This window comes from Thamnophis sirtalis, unplaced genomic scaffold (genome assembly GCF_051295495.1).
Source record: "Thamnophis sirtalis isolate CommonGarterSnake01/CBP01778 unplaced genomic scaffold, rThaSir2_p1.2 scaffold_13, whole genome shotgun sequence".
In the NCBI taxonomy this organism is placed as follows: domain Eukaryota; kingdom Metazoa; phylum Chordata; class Lepidosauria; order Squamata; family Natricidae; genus Thamnophis; species Thamnophis sirtalis.
Genome location: NW_028261393.1, coordinates 6647302 through 6667703, shown reverse-complemented (window position 1 = coordinate 6667703; position 20402 = coordinate 6647302). Strand labels below are relative to the sequence as shown.

The 20402-nt window shown below is 44.4% G+C and overlaps 2 protein-coding genes across 2 annotated transcripts in view; both read right to left on the bottom strand.

Moving 5' to 3' along the window:
* Positions 1–247: 247 nt before the first annotated feature.
* LOC148042933 (protein RoBo-1-like) lies at positions 248–10855 on the bottom strand. Its single transcript, XM_087727448.1, has 5 exons — positions 10795–10855; positions 7129–7248; positions 5308–5463; positions 2543–2686; positions 248–576 (listed from the first exon to the last, which is right to left on the bottom strand). Exons 1-5 carry the CDS (start codon positions 10841–10843, stop codon positions 374–376), a joined length of 672 nt encoding a protein of 223 aa, XP_087583574.1. The 5' UTR covers positions 10844–10855; the 3' UTR covers positions 248–373.
* A 7432-nt stretch (positions 10856–18287) lies between these two features.
* Positions 18288–20402, bottom strand: part of LOC106539422 (urokinase plasminogen activator surface receptor) — a 14674-nt gene continuing 12559 nt past the window's right edge. Inside the window, exon 8 of the mRNA XM_087727910.1 lies at positions 18288–19581. Coding sequence (XP_087584036.1) covers positions 19394–19581 — 188 coding nt within the window. The 3' untranslated portion in view covers positions 18288–19393. The remainder of the gene's footprint in view (positions 19582–20402) is intronic.

Here is a 20402-nt window from a genome sequence, read left to right as displayed (position 1 = left end):
CTATTCTATTTTGCTTCTCTTCCACCTTCACTTCTGACAGGATAATCCTTCCATTCCCCACTATCCTGTCAGAACTGAAGAAGCTTCTTGAAGGAGAAGCAAAAAGTCTTCAAAAAAAACAAGAAGAAGAAAGTCCAGTTGCCTCCTGAAAAAAGTATCTTTGGGACAACCTGTCTGAAAGGGGAGATGTAAGTATCATGTAGAATTAAATCAGAATCCAAGGCAAAACGATCCTTAAAGTTCCAATTTAATAAATCACACATCTTAGCACATCTGTTTTAATCCCAATTTTGGAAATTGCATCAGAATCCCACCCGGTTAAAAGTTCATAGAAGATGACCAGACAGGCAAAGCTGGGAGTTTCTAGGAAAACTCAGAAGCAAGTATCAAGAATGAGCAGCCCCACTAGAAAGGACCAGACCAAGCTGTGTCGAGAAAAAATCCCTGGTGCAAAACTGCACATGTTGGTTGTGACATCCACATCAAGGCCAGCAGCAAACAATGCCACCGCTCCCATGTCGCACAGGTTCTTGGTAGCACATCCTGTGAAGGCAACCTGCTGGTCCTTGGATGCTTCTAGATTGGAAGGATGGGAGGAAAAAAGATTAGTCAGGTTTAAATGAACTGTGAGAAGAGACTTATATCCATCGGAAGAGACCGTAATAGGCCTAGGAGTGATCTCACAGGCCTCACTGAACCAAAGTTTTAAACTAACATAATTGCAAAATGTACCAGACATATTTCTAATATGTGTGCTGCATTTTCGGCAAAGTAGGTATTACTTGTAGGGATATATGCTGACCCCCTCCTCTATCCAGTAACAAAAGCTGAGACAAGCTTAACTAGAATGTACTTTTAATAGCAAGAAGCCAAAATCTCGGAGGCTGAAAGCCAAGCAAACAAACAGATAAGGACTTGGCAGCAAGTCAGACAAACCTTGGCAGCAAGTCAGACAAACCTTGGCAGCAATCCAGCCTGCCAAGTTAGTTACGTTCTCTTTAGTCAATCCGTTGACTTCTGAAAGAGGGCTGTGTGCACAAGCAGTCTTTTTTATAATCTGGAGAGGAGCCTAATGACCACCAGCTGAGCGCAATTACCTCCTGTAATTGCGTAATTGTTCCTGATGCCTAGTAGCTCTTCGATGGCATGCATCCAGGAACAACTCACTGCTGGCTTCTGGCTCACTCTCCCTTGTCTCCTCCGCACTGATCCAAGGCTCAGGCGCCACCTGGTGGCCAACCAATCTCTCTGCGCCCTGCTCGGAGTCGGAACCCTGTCCAGGGTCCTCCGCATCCTCCAGAGCCAACTCATAGGGCCCCTCGCTGTCGGAGTCTGGTGGCAGCTCCAACGGCTCCTGCTGGGCCACAACAGGGATATATTTAAAGCAGGAAGAATGAGATGGTGGGCAATGAGGAACTGAAAGTACCAAATAGCTGAGAGCTTGAAATGTACACGGGTGTTTGCAGAGAGTGGCGGTCAGTAAGAATGTAAGAACAAAGAAATAAGTTATAAAATGCATGCAGAAAAGAACAAAAAGAATTTTGGGGGGTAAGCTCAGGGCCACCAGCCGTAACTACTCCTTGCTCACCTCATTGCAATGGATTATTGCAATGGATTATTGATATAAGGTGGGTTATGTTGGCTACTCATGTTCCAAATTGCTCATGAAATAAACCTCTGACCTTAAAGTAAGATTTATTGCTTCTGGGTTATCTGTCTTTCTCTTTATTGGGATTTTTATAACAGAATGGAGCTCTCTCCAGAATTCTTCTGAGAACAGCAAGAGAGTTTTTGTTTCTGCTTCACTTCCTTATATTTATCAGCATGGTTGTGAATTCACTTTGACAAAGGTTGAGCCAGGAGCTAGTCTTTGACTTACAACCATTCATTTAGTGACCGAAGTTACAATGGCTCTGGGAAAAAGTGACTTATGGGCCGGTCTACACACTTACAACCATTGCAGCGTCCCCACAGTCACATGATCAAAATTTGGCTGCTTGGCAACCAACCTGCAACCTGCAGTTGCAATAGCAGTTAGACTTAGCGATAGCAGTTAGACTTATATACCGCTTCATAGGGCTTTCAGCCCTCTCTAAGCGGTTTACAGAGTCAGCATATTGCCCCCAACAACAATCCGGGTCCTCATTTTACCCACCTCGGAAGGATGGAAGGCTGAGTCAACCTTGAGCCGGTGAGATTTGAACAGCCGAACTGCAGAACTGCAGTCAGCTGAAGTAGCCTGCAGTGCTGCATTTAACCACTGCACCACCTCAGCTCTATCTTGCAATGGTTGCAATACCCCAAGGGTCATCTGATTGCCGCTCCCTTCCCAACATGCAAAGTCAATGAGAGAAACAGTATTTGCTCAACAACCATGTGATTTACTTAGCAACTGCAGGGATTCACTTAAGAATCATGCCAAAAAAAAATGGGTGCAACTTATTTAACAACAGAAATTCTGGTCCCAAACATAGTTTTAAGTTGAGGACTGCCTATTGAGCGTAGAATTCCAAAGGACAAAAGATGGAGCTTATCTACTTACCTTTCTTTGCACGGGTGGCAAAGTGGATGCAGTGTGTCATGAGACCTGTGCAGGCCACCTCCGTCTTCTTAAGACACATATCTGCCCCCTGGGCAAAGCATGAATTGCAACGGACCCCATTCCGATTCTGAGATGCTTTTTGAACTATGGATGGAGAGACCCAAAAGAAGAATCTCTGAGAACCTCTGCCAAATGAGACAGTTTTGCTCAAGGGATTAGACTAAGCAAAAATAGGCTCGGGTCATTGGCCCGAGGTCATGTGTGTTGCCTTAGGCTTAGCATATTGGATGGGTGCACCGAAGCCTGCCAAATTTACACTGCTGTTATTTCCTTCCCAGCACCAACAGCAGCACCTCAATGAGATTGACTAAAAGATGAAAAGGACTTCCCTCTTCCCACTACATCATCATCTCCTTCTAATGACCCCATAATCCCTTGCGGGGTGGAGTCAGAGCAGTGGTGGGATTCAAATAATTGAACAACCGGTTCTCTGCCCTCATGACCAGCTGGGTAGGCGTGGCTTGGTGGTCATGTGACCGTGTGGGCGTGGCCAACTCAACATCACTCACATCGATGGGTGCTTTGATTTAGCTGTTACAATGTAGCAAGGGCTAACTGGAGAGGAAGTTTCTGTAAGCAAGGCAATAGGGATTAGGCTAGAAACAACACCATAATGTTTCCTTCCTGCCTTCCTTACAGGATTAGCCCTGGAAAGTGGGGAAAAAACAAAAGGAGATTTCTTCCAACAACTGGTTCTCCGAACTTCTTAGAAAGTTACCAACCGGTTCTCCCGAATAGGTGCGAACCGACTGAATCCCACCACTGAGTCAGGGCAACTGAATGGAGCTGAGTGTTTACTGGCCCAATGCCTTTTCTGTCGCCAATGCAGAGTTTGTTTCAGGAGATATGTTATCATTGTGCCCAGAGAGAGAGAAATATCTGCTTCTACCCGGGATCAAACTCACAGGCTCCTCATTGTAAGGCGAGAGCTCTACCTCTAGGCCACCACACCACTCACTTCATTCTAGATGCATGCTTGCATTGTATTTACCCCCAACCATGTGGCTCAGAACCGATTTTTGCTAAACTGCAATGTGGATGATCCTTCTCAGCAGTGATGGGATTCAGCCAGTTCGCACCTATTCGGGAGAACCAGTTCTTAACTTTCTAAGCAGTTCAGAGAACCAGTTGTTGGAAGAAATCTCCTTTTGTTTTTTTCCCACTTTACAGGGCTAACCCTGTAAGGAAGGCAGGAAGGAAACATTCTGGTGTTGTTTCCAGCCTAATCTTTATTGCCCTGATTTGCAGAAACTGCCTCTCTGTTAACCCTTATTACATTGTAACAGCTAAGACGAAGTGCCCATCGACATGAGTGACGTTGAGTTGGCCACGCCCACATTGTCTCATGACCACCGAGCCCTGCCTATTCAGCTGGTCATCAGGGCAAAGAACCGGTTGTTAAATTATTCGAATCCCACCACTGCTTCTCGGGATGTCATTTCTCAAGAAATATGGTAGCAACTGTGAAAACTACACTCTACAGGGTGTAGAAAAGTTTCCCTGGGTTTCAAGAGCTCGTGTGCCACTTCCTGGTCCTTTACTCCAGATTAAGAACCATGAAAAACCATAGATTATGCTATCTGGAAATTCTCAGGAAACAACAACTGAATGTAAAAATGCTGGTGACCTTCTACCGCTGCACCCTAGAAAGTATTTCAACTCACTGCACCTGTGCATGTTTTCCCAATTGCCCAGTGGCAGGTAGGACAGCGCTCCAGAGGGTTGAACGTCATTGCCCAGAGGATCATGGGTTGCCCCTCTCCCCTCTTTGGAAGAGCTTTATAGTTCCCGCTGCCTTAAGAAAGTTTAAAACATTCTTAAAGATCCATCTTATCCTGGCCACCCCCTTTTTTTAAACAATTACCAGCAGGATAATAAAAACAAGGACAAATAGGCTGAAAAACAGTTTCTATCCCAGGGCAGCAACTATATTGAATTCTACTGTCTGTGCAATGTTAATGCAATATCAGGGGTTTTCAATTAATTTGTACAGACTGCGAAGGATGTGTGTTTTTGTTTTATAGTTACAACATACATTGAAGAGGGCATTTAATTTCATTGTACAAGGTGCAGTGACAATGTATTACTATTATTCTTCTCTTCCTTCCTAGTATCTATCTCTCCACACTTATGACTGTAACCATGTTGCTTGTGTCTTTCAAATTATATTGTTTTTATTTGTTTCCTAGTACGATTTGTTTACTTATTAGTAACCTATGACTATCACTAAGTGTTGTACCTTGTGATTCTTGATGAATGTATTCTATTTTATTTTCCTTTATGTACACTGAGAGCATATGCACAAAGATAAATTCCTTGTGTGTCCAATCACCACTTGGCCAATAAAGAATTCTATTCCATTCTATTAAGTAAAGTAAACTAAGAGCTCGTGTGCCACCTCCTGGTAGTTTAAGAACCATTTCCCACATTTTGCAAGGGTTTGGTTTTTTGTTTTTGTTTTTTTCATTTCAAATGGCTTATTGATATCCACGGAACAGGGAAGGGACTTGGTGGCCATCCAGATGACTTTGGAATGCATTTCCCCAGAGCCACCGCTAAGATAAACAGTGGATCGGTAAGAATTAGCAATGCCTCCAGGACTTGGCAGAGAAGATCGCTGCCAAAACTGCTTGAAAAGAATCATCAACCCACTGATTAATCTGACCTAGATGCCTTCTTTGATCAAAACAACCCCAGTTCTTTACCGGTTATTTCCTTAATGTTACAGCGGTCGGCACGACAACAGGTGGAATTCCACCGCATGCGGTAATCCCCTGCCACCAAGCCATAAAACTGGTTGCACAACCGATCGTCGGAATTGCACTTCTTCTCGTAAATGGGGTTTTCTATGTCCTGGGTCCCTGGGGATGGAAGTCAGATCAATTAGAAGAGTCAGATCAATTCCCGATATAGGAATGTTTTTTTTTCCTTCTTTTCCTCTACGGTTGTCCAAAGGATAGGTCATAAATCAAGAACTGCCTGTATGCAGGCTGGGAGGAGTGTGAGTTGATAAATGGATTTTAAAAAAAACAACAACTTTCCATTCTGACTCTCTTCTGCATGTATTTGTGGCAAACCTGACCAATTTGCTTTGGAATCTTTTTTAAAGCAATAAAATCTAGGGGGTTGGGCTAGAAGACCTCCAAGGTCGCTTCCAGCCCTATGATTCTATATTCATAATGACCATGTACGTTGGGTAATAATGACGCCTGCTGGCGAGATGGAGACTTGGAGCTTGGCATGGGCAGCCCTAACTCAGGGACAGCTTTTGCACCGAAGGTCCCACATCCTGTCTCTGTGTTCTAAATCAAGTAATGAATTTCAGCTAGCAAAGTGGGGAAAGACCACAATTTTGAAGCTGACAAATCTCAGAGAAGAATTGGTGCAAATAAAGGTCTCAGGACAGACTCTAATGCTAAATGCAAACCCACCATCTGTCCTCCGGAGTATGGCATAGATAGATGGATGGATGGATTGATGGAGAGATAGAGAGATGGAGATAGAGGGATAGAGATAGATAGATAGATAGATAGATAGATAGATAGATAGATAGATAGATAGATAGGGAGAGGGAGAGAGATCAATAGATAGATATAGAGGGAGAGAGAGTTAGAGTTAGATATAGAGGGATAGAGAGATAGAGAGATAGATGATAGAGATAGATGATAGAGATAGAGATAGAGATAGAGATAGAGATAGAGATAGAGATAGAGAGAGAGAGAGAGAGAGAGAGAGAGAGAGAGAGATAGAGATAGAGAGATGGATGGATAGATGAATGGATGGATGGATGGATGGATGGAGAGATTGAGAGATAGAGATAGAGGGATAGATAGATAGATAGATAGATAGATAGATAGATAGATAGATAGATAGATAGATAGATAGATAGATAGATAGATAGAGATAGGTAGGTAGGTAGGTAGGTAGGTAGGTAGATAGATAGATAGATAGATAGATAGATAGATAGATAGATAGATAGATAGATAGATAGATAGATAGATAGATAGATATAGAGGGATAGAGAGAGGGATAGAGAAATAGAGAGATAGAGAGAGATAGAGAGATAGAGAGTTAGATATAGAGGGATAGATAGGTAGATAGATAGATAGATAGATAGATAGATAGATAGATAGATAGATAGATAGATAGATAGATAGATAGATAGATAGATAGATAGATATAGAGAAGTAGAGATAGATAGATAGATAGATAGATAGATAGATAGATAGATAGATAGATAGATAGATAGATAGATAGATAGATAGATAGATAGAAGAGAGAGAGTTGGATGGAGGGAGGGATAGAGAGAGAGATGGATGGATGGATGGATGGATGGATGGATGGATGGATGGATGAATAACTACAGGGATAGAGAGGGATAGAGAGAGAGAGAACAATTGATGGATGGAAAGGGATAGAAGTGTGTTTGTTTGTGTATGTGAAAGATAAAAAGATAGAAATAGAAAAAAGATAATTATTTGCCATACTATTTTGTTTTAGAGGCCAAATGAAAGATAGTTACCAACCTGTGTCCTCATCCCTGGCAACGGTGATACAGCTGTTGACCGAAAATGAACATTTCTGCTCAGATGTGTTGCAGTTATAACCTTCTGAACTGGTGCAGTTGAAGCAGAAGATGGCATCAACTATAGGGAAATTTTGAAAGAAAGCAACTAAAAATCATCTTGATGAGGTTGGCACTAGAACCATTCTCGTACCTACCAATCTCCAACCTGAATAGAGCTTTGGGCAAACAGTGTGTTTCCAATGGTTATTTTGTGACCCAAGATGGGTATCAAATATCAAATCCGAAAGCCACATCTCTCCCATCCCCAAAGCCTTCCTATTTTAGATCACGAGCAAATGGAAGAAGCTAAAACATTCAACACTTGTAGGATGTATGCTTGTGACTTATTTTGGAAATTGTCTTCAGAAGCAGGGGTGAAATTCAGTTTTTTTCTACTACTGGTTCTGTGGGTGTGGCTCGGTGGGTGTGGCTTGGTGGGCGTGGCAGGGGAAGGACACTGCAAAATCTCCATTCCCACCCCATTCTGGGGCCAGCCAGGAGTGGCATTTGCCGGATCCCCAAACTATTCAAAATTTCCACTACCGATTCTCTAGAACCTTTCAGAACCTGCTGGATTTCCACCCCTGTTCAGAAGTATTTTATGGCTTTTGGTACCCCCAACGAAGACGTCTACATTCTACAGTGCGTGGACTCGATTCCACTAAATCATTGTTTCCCGTTGAACTTCCCCTAATTGTTCCTCTTTTAAAAACTCACGAATGTTGCTGGGGGAGGAAGAATCAATATTTTTTTAAAAAAAACTGAACAAGGATCCACCCAAATGAGTTAGACATCAACGATCAGGCTGAACAAACACATCAGTTCCTTGCCTGTTTTGGAGCTGAGTCAACTCAATTCGCCCTACCTGTTGCAGAACAGTTAAGCCTTAAGGCTGAGAGCTAAGGATTATAAAAATTAAGATGGATAAACTAGTCCCCCCCCCAAAAAAAAACAAGAGAAAAGAAGAGAAGGGCAACTGGGTAGAGTTGCAAAGAATCTCATATTTCTCAATGACTGGAGCAGACCGCACTGAATCACGCATAGCATTGCTTTTCAGATGTCTTAAAAATGTAAAACAAACACCACTTAAAGCACATTAACTTCTGTTGTTCCTCATTAGAGAAACTTAGTTGAGCAATCTTAGGGCAAATAAGGACAGTTACAAAAAAAATTGACCAAAGTGTGTCAGTGAAAGAGCCTGACATCTAGGGGGGGGGGCTCTATTTTGGCCCCATTCCCTTGCTGCCCTTTGCACATGATTATTTTGTGAGTCCCTTGGACGGCAAGGCGATCCAACTGGTCAGTCCTAGAGGAGATCAACCCTGACTGCTCTTTAGGAGGCCAGATGCTGAAGAGGAAACTCAAATACTTTGGCCACCTAACGAGAAGGAAGGACTCCCTGGAGAAGAGCCTCATGCTGGGAAAGATGGAGGGCAGAAGAAGAAAGGGACGACAGAGAGGGAGGTGGCTGGATGGAGTCACCGAAGCAGTCGGTGTGAGCTTCAATGGACTCCAGAGGATGGTAGAGGACAGGGAGGCCTGCAGGAACATTGTCCTCCGATGGGTCGGACATGACTTCTCAACTAACAACAACATTTGGCTTAATGGCTAATCCAGGGCTGGCTATCTGCTATCTTTAGCCATTTTGTAGGCACTTCCTGATGACATACAGTCTTACCAAACAGTATAGAAGACGAGAAAGACCGATTTGCTATTCCCATCACAGAAAGCGTCGAATCTGTCTTTCTGTTGGCAGAGATATACAGATACACATATAGATACATAGATGTACATAGATACATAGAGATACACAGATATACAGATACACAGATAGATACATAGATATATAGAAACATAGATATATAGAGATACACAGATATACAGATACACAGATAGATACATAGATACATAGAAACATAGATATATAGAGATACACAGATATACAGATACACAGATATATAGATATATCGATACATAGATACATAGAAACATATATATACACAGATATACAGATAGATACATAGATATATACACAGATATACAGATACATAGATACATAGATACATCTACCTATACCTATACCTGTCTATCATATATCTATATCTATCTATCTATCATCCATCCGTCCATATCTATCTATTTCTACCTATACCTATACCTATACCTATACCTATACCTACCTACCTATTTATCATCTATCTATCTATCCAACTGTCTCTATCTCTACCTACCTACCTATCATCTATCAGATAGATAGATAGATAGATAGATAGATAGATAGATAGATAGATAGATAGATAGATAGATAGATAGATAGATCTAAAGCTAAAGCTAAAACTATCGCGATAGTGATAGAGACAGAGACAGAGACAGAGACAGAGACAGAGACAGAGACAGAGACAGAGACAGAGACAGAGACAGAGACAGAGACAGAGACAGAGACAGAGACAGAGACAGAGACAGAGACAGAGACAGAGACAGAGACAGAGACAGAGACAGAGACAGAGACAGAGATAGAGATAGAGATAGGACTGCTGACTGCCAGCAGTTGGCCAGTTCAAGTGTCACTGGCTCAAGGTTGATTCAGCCTTCCATCTTTCCAAGGTGAGTAAAATGAGGACCCAGCTTGTTGGAGGCAATATGTTGACTCTGTAAATCACTTAGAGGGGGCTGTAAAGCACTGTAAAGCAGTATATAAATCTAAGTGCTATTGCTATATAGCATGTGTATGGATATGGGTAGAGATCTATTTTCTTTTGAGAGCAGGCAACAAAATTTCATTTTTAATGTGAGCCAGTGTGCCCACGACAAAAAAAAAATGACAGTAAAGGTTATCTTATCATTTCAGATCGTGGATCTCTAGTCCTTAAAGCAAAGAAATCTTCCCCAAATTGGGACAGAAAGCTATTGCTTCAACTGAGATCCTCATGTCCCCAGCAACCAAGAAGAGATTAGCATAACTTGTTGGTCTGCAACTGGCGATGTCCATCAGCTCTTGGGACAGAAGAATGGAAGAGTCCACAAAGGAAGAAGGTGCCAATTTCATGATGTTTCTCTGTTTCTTGTTCCATAGGCTCTATTCTTCCTCCTCCAGAAGGCCAGGAAGAAGATGGTATCTGGGCCACCCACCCACCCACCCCCACAGTTATGATGTCCTCATATAAGCCTTTTCAAAAGATTTCTAGCAAACAAGGGCTCAACTCTTCTTCCTCATAGCTTGATTGAGAAAAACCACCCCCTTACCCGTTCTTTATTCCTTTCTTCCGTAAACCTGCATCCAAATACAGGGAAAGTGGGGGGAAGATAAGCTTTTTCAATTAAGGTTGAGCCACCTGCTCAAACAAAGCCAGCCTGATTGCTTTCTCTGCATGAAGAGGGAACAGGGGAGCCTGAAGAATTTGCAAGAAGTGGGGAGATAAACTTTTAACCTCGCTCATTGTCACCAATCAAGCCACTTCAGCTTCGAAGGGAGGAAGGTTTACAAGAGTTTGTTCGCCAACTGGAGTAATCAGAAATGGAAGAGGGAAATCAAAACTCCCCCAGCGCACCTGGAAGAGCCGGGAGGAACCCCTTCCATGGCTGAAAATCATCACCCCATAAAGCTCTATCGATCCAAAGGACTTACCTGGATGCAGGAGGAGTGGGATCAGGAGGCAAAGAGCAAGAGAGTACATGGTGTTATTTGAGAGCTCAGCTGGTTTCTGGAAGCCAAGTCAGAAGTTCTCTTTTGTTCTTCTCTAGCGAACAAGATCCCTAGCCAACAGCAAGAGAGGATTACTCAAGGAGCAAAGGGGTGGGTTGGGCAACTCTATGCTTTTAGGATGCCCCAAGCAAACCTGTCCTCCTCTCTTCCACGGATGCTTTGAAGCTTTCTTTCTTGGCTTCAAGGTGTCCTTCTCTCATCCACGGATGCCTTGAAACTTTCTTTATTCATTAGAAGCATGTTAAAAAGCGTTTTTATTTGTGTTAGAAGCGTCTTCAAATTATAGACATGCTAACTGGATACCCATGCTTTGTGATGAAACGATGTGATCAGGCAATGCAGGAGAAATTTGGTTCACTCTGGTTCAATCCGTTGGCTCAGTAGTGATCGGTAATTGAAACATATAAGGGAATATCGCTCCCACCGCCTTGAGTCCAGAAGCAGTTCCATAGGTGGAAAGCATAGACATTTTGGTGAGATACTGACTTTTAGTACTATAAGGAACCCCAGACCGCTCCTGAGTCTGCCAGTTTGAACTGAGGTGACAGAATGTGAGGCAACTGGCAGTTGGAACAGAGTTCTTTTCAGGTGGGGAGGGGGAGTATAATGTCTAACTCCGTAGCATCAGAGCATGTTAATTACTGTATAAGAAATACTAATGATCTGATGGTCATTTCAAAAAATCCTTTCTTAGCGAGCACCTAGAAGCCAAGAGGAACATATGTGCCAAATTTCAAGTTTGCAGGCTTTATGGTTCTGGAGATTTCATGACGAGTGTGTGGTATTTGGCTTTTATATATATAGAAGACAACCTTCAATACTGAGCAAATAAAATAGACGATAAAAGGGTAGCACATGGAAAAAGCATGCAAAATAAATAGGATCAAAACTAAATGACATTTGTCCGATATCGGGCCATGTTAACAACAGTATTTTCTCTCACCGGCATCAGGTCTTCATCCATGTTGAAGGGCATGGTATGCACCATAGCGTGTGTGAGATGGATTGCTCTACTCAAAATTCATACAGAGGATCTTCTACAGGGAAGCCCCATTTTCTTAGATGAACCTTTGATCTTCCTACCTCGGTACCCTGTCTATTTAGCGACTTCCATAAAAGTTGAGATTGTTCTTGAACAGGTGGCAGACAGTCATGGTTGAAGCCTTGGAGCTGAGTCTTCTGCAAAACCGACTCACCATCAATCGACATGACCAGAAAATACAGGACGCCTCTTAAGTCCCATAAGCAGCCTCCCCACGAGAGATGCAGGTGCGCCTTGGGGATTAGCGGCCAGAGCTGCTGAAACTAAATCTCTCTGGCTTTAGCACAAGAGAGGCGGATTCAAAGGGACACATAGCTGAGCTCCGACCCTGGGAAAATGATGGTGAATTTATGACACGCCCGTCAAAGGGGACACGCCACGTTTTGGATGACAGGCTGGTGTTCACCAACACCTAACAACTATTCTTGAAAGCACGCCTTGTTCTTGTGTAATTTTCAGAAGTTGTGCAGGCTGCACCAGAATGGGTTGTATTCTCACATGGTCTCTGGAAATTAGAATAGAACAGAGTGGAGAGGAGAGGAGAATAGAGAAGAAAAAGGAAGAGAAGAGAGAATATATAGAATAGAATAGAATAGAATAGAATAGAATAGAATAGAATAGAATAGAATAGAATAGAATAGAATAGAATAGAATAGAATAGAATAGAATAGAATAGAGGGAGAGGAGAGGAGAGAGGCGAGTAGAGTAGAATAGAGGAGAGTAGAGAAGAGGAGAGGAGACTAGAGAGAATAGAGAGAATAGAATACAATACAATAGAATAGAATAGAATAGAATAGAATAGAATAGAATAGAATAGGGGAGGGGAGGAGAGGAGAGGGGAGAGTGGTGAGTAGAGTAGAATAGAGTAGAATAGAGAAGAGGAGACTAGAGAGAATAGAATAGAATAGAATAGAGGAGAGGAGAGGAGGGGAGGGGAGAGAGGCGAGTAGAGTAGAATAGAGTAGAATAGAGAAGAGAAGAGGAGAATAGAATAGAATAGAATAGAATAGAATAGAATAGAATAGAATAGAATAGAATAGAAGGAGGGGAGGGGAGAGAGGCGAGTAGAGTAGAATAGAGTAGAGTAGAGAAGAGGAGAGGAGAATAGAGAGAATAGAGAGAATAGAATAGAATAGAATAGAATAGAATAGAATAGAATAGAATAGAATAGGGGAGGGGAGGAGAGGAGAGGAGAGGGGAGAGTGGTGAGTAGAGTAGAATAGAGTAGAATAGAGAAGAGGAGACTAGAGAGAATAGAATAGAATAGAGGAGAGGAGAGGAGGGGAGGGGAGAGAGGCGAGTAGAGTAGAATAGAGTAGAATAGAGAAGAGAAGAGGAGAATAGAATAGAATAGAATAGAATAGAATAGAATAGAATAGAATAGAATAGAATAGAATAGAATAGAATAGAATAGAATAGAATAGAATAGAATAATATAGTGAATAGAACAGAACAGAACAGAATAGAATTTTATTTGAATTTTTTAATTTCTGCATGTAATGCAGTTCATCTCATTGTTTTTAAAAAATTGAATATTAAGCCACTGGTTTCTTCTCCCATGGCTAATCTGTGGCTTAAGAAGGATTCTCTTCTACATGAGCCCAGCCCCAAATTCACATTCCAGCTGAACTAACCCAGAACATGTCTCTTTTTGACACTTCCCAAGGAAAGACCTTTCAAACAAGCACCTCGTTTAGAAAAGGCCCTTGGAGCCAGCCAGTGACAACAAGCAGAGCTTGGTTTAAAAACCACATCCAGGCATAGAAAAAGGACAAGCATCTAGGCAAAACGTCCCAAGGCATTGAGCTGCCAGTGACAAAGCTATAAATTGCATCCCTCGTTCACTTGCGTTGTGCAGCACCTCCAGGCTACACACCTGCGCCCGTGCCTGTACACACACACACACACACACACACACACACACACACACACACACACACACACAGAGCGATTAGATTTCTTGGAGCAAAGGTCAATTCTCTTGAACAAAGTCTTCACACCCTCTGCCCCTTTGATATACTGGTTCTCAAATGGGAAAGCTGCCCTTGGAGAATGGCCAAAGATACTTTCTCCATCAACAAAAGCCGGCTCCTGATTTCAGATGATAAACTACAGGGCCGTTCACCTCTATCTGCTCTTCAGCGCCAAAGGCAAACACCCCGTCCCATATCATCGAGGGATGCAGAGAATGTGGATGGACAGGTCTTCCCAGAAAGATTATCCTGGGCCGCCAGGGAAAATTAAGGTCACATCTGCAAAATGAAGAGCAGCCATCCAATCAATCTGCTGTGCTTCCTAGAGGGTTTGGAGGGGTGGGTTGGAGGGTGAAGGTGGAGGCGTTTAATTCTCTCAAGCTGATGCAAGAAATAAGACGCGCCTCCCATAGGCTTTTCAATGCATCGGTGCTGCCTTCGCACTTAGACCAGAGGTGTCCAAACTTGGGAACTTTACGACTTGTGGACTTCAACTCCCAGAATTCCCCAGACAGCATCCTGAAGAGGAAACTCAAAGACTTTGGCCACCTAATGAGAAGGAAGGAGGACTCCCTGGAGAAGAGCCTCATACTGGGAACGATGGAGGGCAAAAGAAGAAGGGGACGACAGAGAAGGAGGTGGCTGGATGGAGTCACCGAAGCAGTCGGCATGAGCTTAAATGGACTCCAGAGGATGGCAGAGGACAGGAAGGCCTGGAGGAACATTGTCCATGGGCTCACGATGGGTCAGACACGACTTCGCAACTAACAACAAATAAGTTGTAAGCAACTAAGGTGATTAAAGGCCTGGAGATAAAGACATATGAAAAATGGTTGCAGGGTTTGGGTTTGGCTAGTCCAGAGAAAAAAAGGACGGGGCGGGGGACATGGTAGCACTACTCCAGTATTTGAGAGGTCCTCACAAAGAGGAAGGGGTCAACTTATTTCCCAAAGCACCAGAAGGCAGGACAAGAAACAATGGATGGAAACCAGTTGTGGGTTTCAAATTTTTTTAGAACTTCTTCTGTCGGTGTGGCCTGCTTTGTGGGAGTGGCTTGCCAGCCATGTAATGGGATGGGAGTGGCTTGCCAGCCATATGACCGGGTGGGAGTAGCTTGCCGGCCATGTGACTGGGTGGGCATGGCCAACTTGTAAAATGTGGTGAAACTCACTTAACAACGCTCTTGCTTAGCAACCAAAATGTTGGCTCAGAAACTCTGGCATTTGAAGCACACAAGTCTTAAAGCTGTCAAGTTACAAGACCATTGCACTCCTAACCCTTTAGAAACAAAACCCCAGGGGTGTTTAAACTTGACAGCTTTAAGACTTGTGGACTTCAACTCCCAGAATTCCTCCTCTCACTCTTCATCTTGATGATGTGCGGATGGGCTGGGGGGAGGGAGCTGGAACCGGTTCTAAACGGCACTGTAGATTTGTGGAACCTCTTCTATAGACGAGGTTAGAACTGGCAGGAGCCACCCCTGATGGAAACTAACCAAGGAGAGAAGAACCTGAAATTTCAGGAGAAACTTCCTGACGGTGTGGACAGTGGAACAGCTTGACATCAGAAGTTGTAGGTGCCTTCATCACTGGAGGTTTTTAAGAAGAGGCTGGACAGTCACTTGTCTCCTGCTTGAGCAGGGGGTTGGACTAGTAGACCTTGAAAGTCTCTTCCAGCTCTATTCCGATTGATTGATTGATTGATTGATTGATTGATTGATTGATTGATTGATTGATTGAAGTTAGGAGCCCGTGCTGTTCCAAACAAAAGCTGGAACAAGAGAAAAATCACGCTTCTGGGGTCCCACTAAATCACATTACTGGACTGAAGGCACACAGAGTACTCCCACTCCCTCCAACCTTACTGGACAAGCGGTGACCACAGGAGACAGGCAGACAAGCCATGAAAGGCTTTCTGGTGAGAATCAGCACCCTGAATTGCATGATGAAGCAACTCGTTGGCATAACCTCATAGGAAAACTGTTGTGATCTGGGCTTTTTGTATAAATATGGTTTGACAAACTGGAGTTCTTAATTTATTATCAAAATGTATATGCCGCCCAATCCCGAAGGACTCCGGGCGGCTAATGTAAGCAACCCAGGCTCTGGAGCCGCAGGTGGCTCTTTCATCCCTCTGCTGTGGCTCCCTGTCGCCAGTCGGTGCCACAATTTTGAGAGAAGCTTCCGGTCGGGAGTGGCGGGAAGCACAGCATGTCAGGAGACTCTATGGCAAGGGGAGGGTTTTAGGGTCAGCTCCACAATGGATAGGGCTTCCGGTTAGGACAGGTAGTGGAAAAAGGAGGCCGTGCTAGGAGGAGACTCTATGGTGGGGGAACCGGACTTCCCATTGGCTCCAGAATTGAATGGATGGCTTCTGGTTAGGAGCTTGGTGGATCTTTTGAGTGTTTAAGATCGCCAGTTCCTCAGTTAATGCAACAGAACCAAGAAAGGGGGAAAGGAGAAAAAAAAACTGGTTGTCTTCTCCTCACAATTGCTCTCGTTTACCACAAGAGAGCAGTGATGTTCTATCAGAATTGGCTAACCGCTCCTAACCCATCAACTATTTCCAGCATGCTTCCATAACTTCTATATCCTCATCTGTAGTCAGATTGCATGCCACCAGATCCACAGTCAGGAACTCTGGCTAAATTAATGGGGAACCGGTTAAATTTGTTCTTTGAACTCAGCTAATGGACTGAAATAGGATTTGAATAGACCTGGCATCACAGTGCTAATAGTGCCTAAGTGGAAACAGAAATTGGCAATAAAGGAGAATATATGTAGCTCGAGTTGAAACGAGGGATCCTTGGTGTTCTTGGAGTTTGGCTGTCTCATAATTAATTACCGTTTCGTTAACAGGGACAGTCTTTCTCCCTTCCCACATCTGCATTCCTCAAAAGAAGAACCTGGAATTTCTTATGGAATGAGAATCCCATGCTAGGAACCGCCCTGCTCCAAATAAGGGGGAATCAAAATTAAACATGACTTCAATTCATTTGCGTCTGGCTTTCATTAACATCAATTCCTACGATTACTCCTTGGTCGTGTGTTTATTAATTTTTTTCCCCTTCTGTCAGTGTAAGGAGCAAAACTCACCATAAGTCTTTGACTCTCTCTTAAGAGCCCCACCAGAGGTGGGCTTCAAAAATTTCAGCAATGATGTTCTCTGCCCGGTTGCTGGGTGGGCGTGATAAGGGTGGGCGTGGCCTCCTGCAACGCAGCAGGGGGAGGCGTTTTCACCTTCCCCGAGCACCAAAGGCTTTCCTCCAGCCTCTGGGAGGGCCTCGGAGCCGAGGTGGCGCAGTGGTTAGAGTGCAGTACTGCAGGCCACTTCAGCTGACTGCTATCTGCAGTTCGGCGGTTCAAATCTCACTGGCTCAAGGTTGACTCAGCCTTCCATCCTTCCGAGGTGGGTAAAATGAGGACCCAGACTGTGGGGGCGATATGCTGACTCTGTAAACCGCTTAGAGAGGGCTGAAAGCCCTATGAAGCGGTATATAAGTCTAACTGCTATTGCTATTGCTACTGCTATTCCCCTGGGCTCCAGAGGATGGAAATAGGCCTTTTTCTAGCCTTCTGGAATTTCTGGGAGGCCCATTTTTCCCCCTCCCTGAGCCTCTGTGTGGGCCCTGCACTTACCTCACATCCAAAACAGACCATGTGGAGACTCCTGGGAGGGATGAGACAGGGCGGGCGGGGCCAGCCAGGGGTGGGATTTGGAGGTTCTCCAAACCGGCCATAACATTAGCTACGGGTTCTCCTGAACCCAGCCGAACCCACAGCAGCCCGCCCCAGAGTCCCACCCAAGATTTTTGAGGACCCCATGCAGTTCTTGGTCCTTGGGGGTACTCATCTTTGGATGCAACATCCTTATGCCGGTTCCAAAATCTGGTGCATTGGGAAGAAACTCTTGGGCAGCGATGGGCTCGTGGGTGCATTTGTCACCTCCAAAACTATTTCCTCCAAAAAGGTACCAGCGCTATGGAATTTTCCAACATGTCATTTTACAGAAAGACTCACACCTCGGAACACAACATCCCTGCAAACTGTGTTTTCTTTCATTTCACGTCTTTTGAGCTATCCTTTGTCTCCCCTGCATCCCTCCTGTTAAAGGTTCCTGAACATCCTTTTGCAGACTAGGAATTCAAGGACATCGGCAGATTTCTACACCGGAGAACCACCCGGGGGGAGGAAAGGCAAAACCCACAACCCTTAGTCAGCCTCTAAAACTTGGAGAACAGATTCTTCCATGGCCCATCTTGGGTATTTTTGTTTAATTACATTTATTGGCTGCCCACCTTGCTATCCAAGTGACTCTGGGCAGCTTATAGCCATCCTTGGCGCTAGTTCTCTTAGCAGAATGAACGGGGTTAGATCCCACCAGTATTTGTGCCATGAAATTGCAAAGGAGTGTGACTTGATTCCTTGCAACAAGGTTGGCTAAAATTGCCATCAGCTTAGTGTGCACAAAATGTTTTGGAGTAGCCTTCCCCCATCCGATGTCTTTGAAGCCTGGAGGAAACTCCACTGGACAATTCTGGATGAAGAGGCAGGATCATAAAGTCCACAATCTTGGAAGTCCACAGGTAGGGTAGGGACAGCAATCTCTTGTTCCTCGCTGGAGGACCATCATCATCATCATCACTATCATTTAACAACCCCATAATCCTTTGCGGAATGGAGTCTGGGCAACAGAACGGAGTTAGCAGTGTGTTTGAATGGCCAGATGCTCTTCCTGTCACCAATGTGGAGTTTTGTTCAGCAGATACGGTATATTCTCAGTGTGGATCCAGAGCAGTGGTGGGTTTCAAAAAATGTTGGAACCTCTTCTGTAGGTGTGGCCTGCTTTCCGGGTCCACTGGTGGAACCTCTTCTAACTGGTTCAGTAGATTTGATGAACCGGTTCTACCGAATAGGTGCAAACTGGTAGGAACCCACCTCTGATCCAGAGAGAGAAATATCTTCCTCCAACCTAGGATCAAACTCCACAGCCTGCCGATCGTGAGGCAAGAGCGCCACCTGTAGGCCACCGCACCACTGCATGTGAGCCAACTCAAAAACCTTGCATAACTAATATCCATGGTGCCATGTATATCCTGCAGCTGATGCAAGGGGCTTTTTTTTCACCCCGTCAAGGAAAGGAAGCTGAGATGTTAGCGTCCCTTGGCAGGAGTTAGCCTTGAGAAGCTGCAAGGCAGGGAGAGACTGATAATATTCCAGGACTGTAACTTCTGCCCCAATGCCACCCTCCCCTTGGCTTATAAACACAACCCTCTTTCTTGAGTAGGTCACTAAACCTGTTTCTTTCAAGGTTCCTACTTAAAGACAGTGGAGAGAGAACATTAAGAGTGCGGTCATGTAGGCTGGAGCAATTAAAACCGCCTTATGCGCAACCCTTGTCACATTGGATGCTGCGAGGCAAGAGGGACGGTGTGTGGCCTTGGGACACTGGGCTCTCTGTTTTCCCGTTTTCTTTGGCTTCCTTGAAATTTGAACGCTCCGGACTTTTACTGGAGAAGCCAGAACAGCAGGAGGAGAAGGACCAAGGAGGCATCTCCAGTTGGGGCCAAACTTCTGTTGCAGAGCGAGTTGGAGCAGCAGTTGATAGAAGAGTTTCGGTCCAGGCCCAGCGACTGTGGTTTCTCCCAACAAAGCTTCTCCAAGCTGCAGCCACGCATCAACGTATGGCCTTTCTCTAGAGAAAACAGACACAGCGGTAACACCAATTGTCTGAAAGGGCCTGCAAGAGGAAATCCCTAAGAGTGAAGCTGTTCTAGAGGGTGAGAAGGTGGAGAGGAGAAGGAGTGGGGAGCAAAATGTGAAGAGACTAGTGGATCGTGAGGGACTTGACTATTCTTGCATTAAACATGAAATGGATGATCAAACCACCAATTACTCTCTGGGGTTCTCCGTCTGCCCCATAGTGTCTCCTGACAGAGTGATCATGCCCCTGAAGGAGCAAGACCACACCTTAGCCAGGTCCTCCTGCTAAAACAGGGGTGTCGAACACAAGGTCTGTGGGCCGAATCTGGCCCGCGATGTGGTCAGATCTGGCTCACGGGCCCATCCTGGAAAATGTAAGGGGCCAGCTCACGTCACTTCGGCTCGGGCTACCCAATGTGAAGAGGAAACATGACAGCAGGTTGGGGAGTGGCATTAAGCTGGCCATGCCCACCCAGTCAGCCATGTCCACCCAGTCAGCCATGTCCACCCAGTCAGCCTCACCCAGCTGGCCTCCTGAGGTCAACCACAGCCCTGATGTGACCTTCAATGAGATTGAGTTTGACACACACACACCCATGCTAGAACAACAGATGGAGAATGCAACCAGGGAGATCTTCGCTCACCTTTGGTTGATGAGCCAGTTGAAGCCCTACCTGGATGGGTGGGTGGGTGGGTGGGTGGATGATAGATAGATAGATAGATAGATAGATAGATAGATAGATAGATAGATAGATAGATAGATAGATAGATAGATAGATAGATGATAAATAGATAGATGATAGATAGATAGAT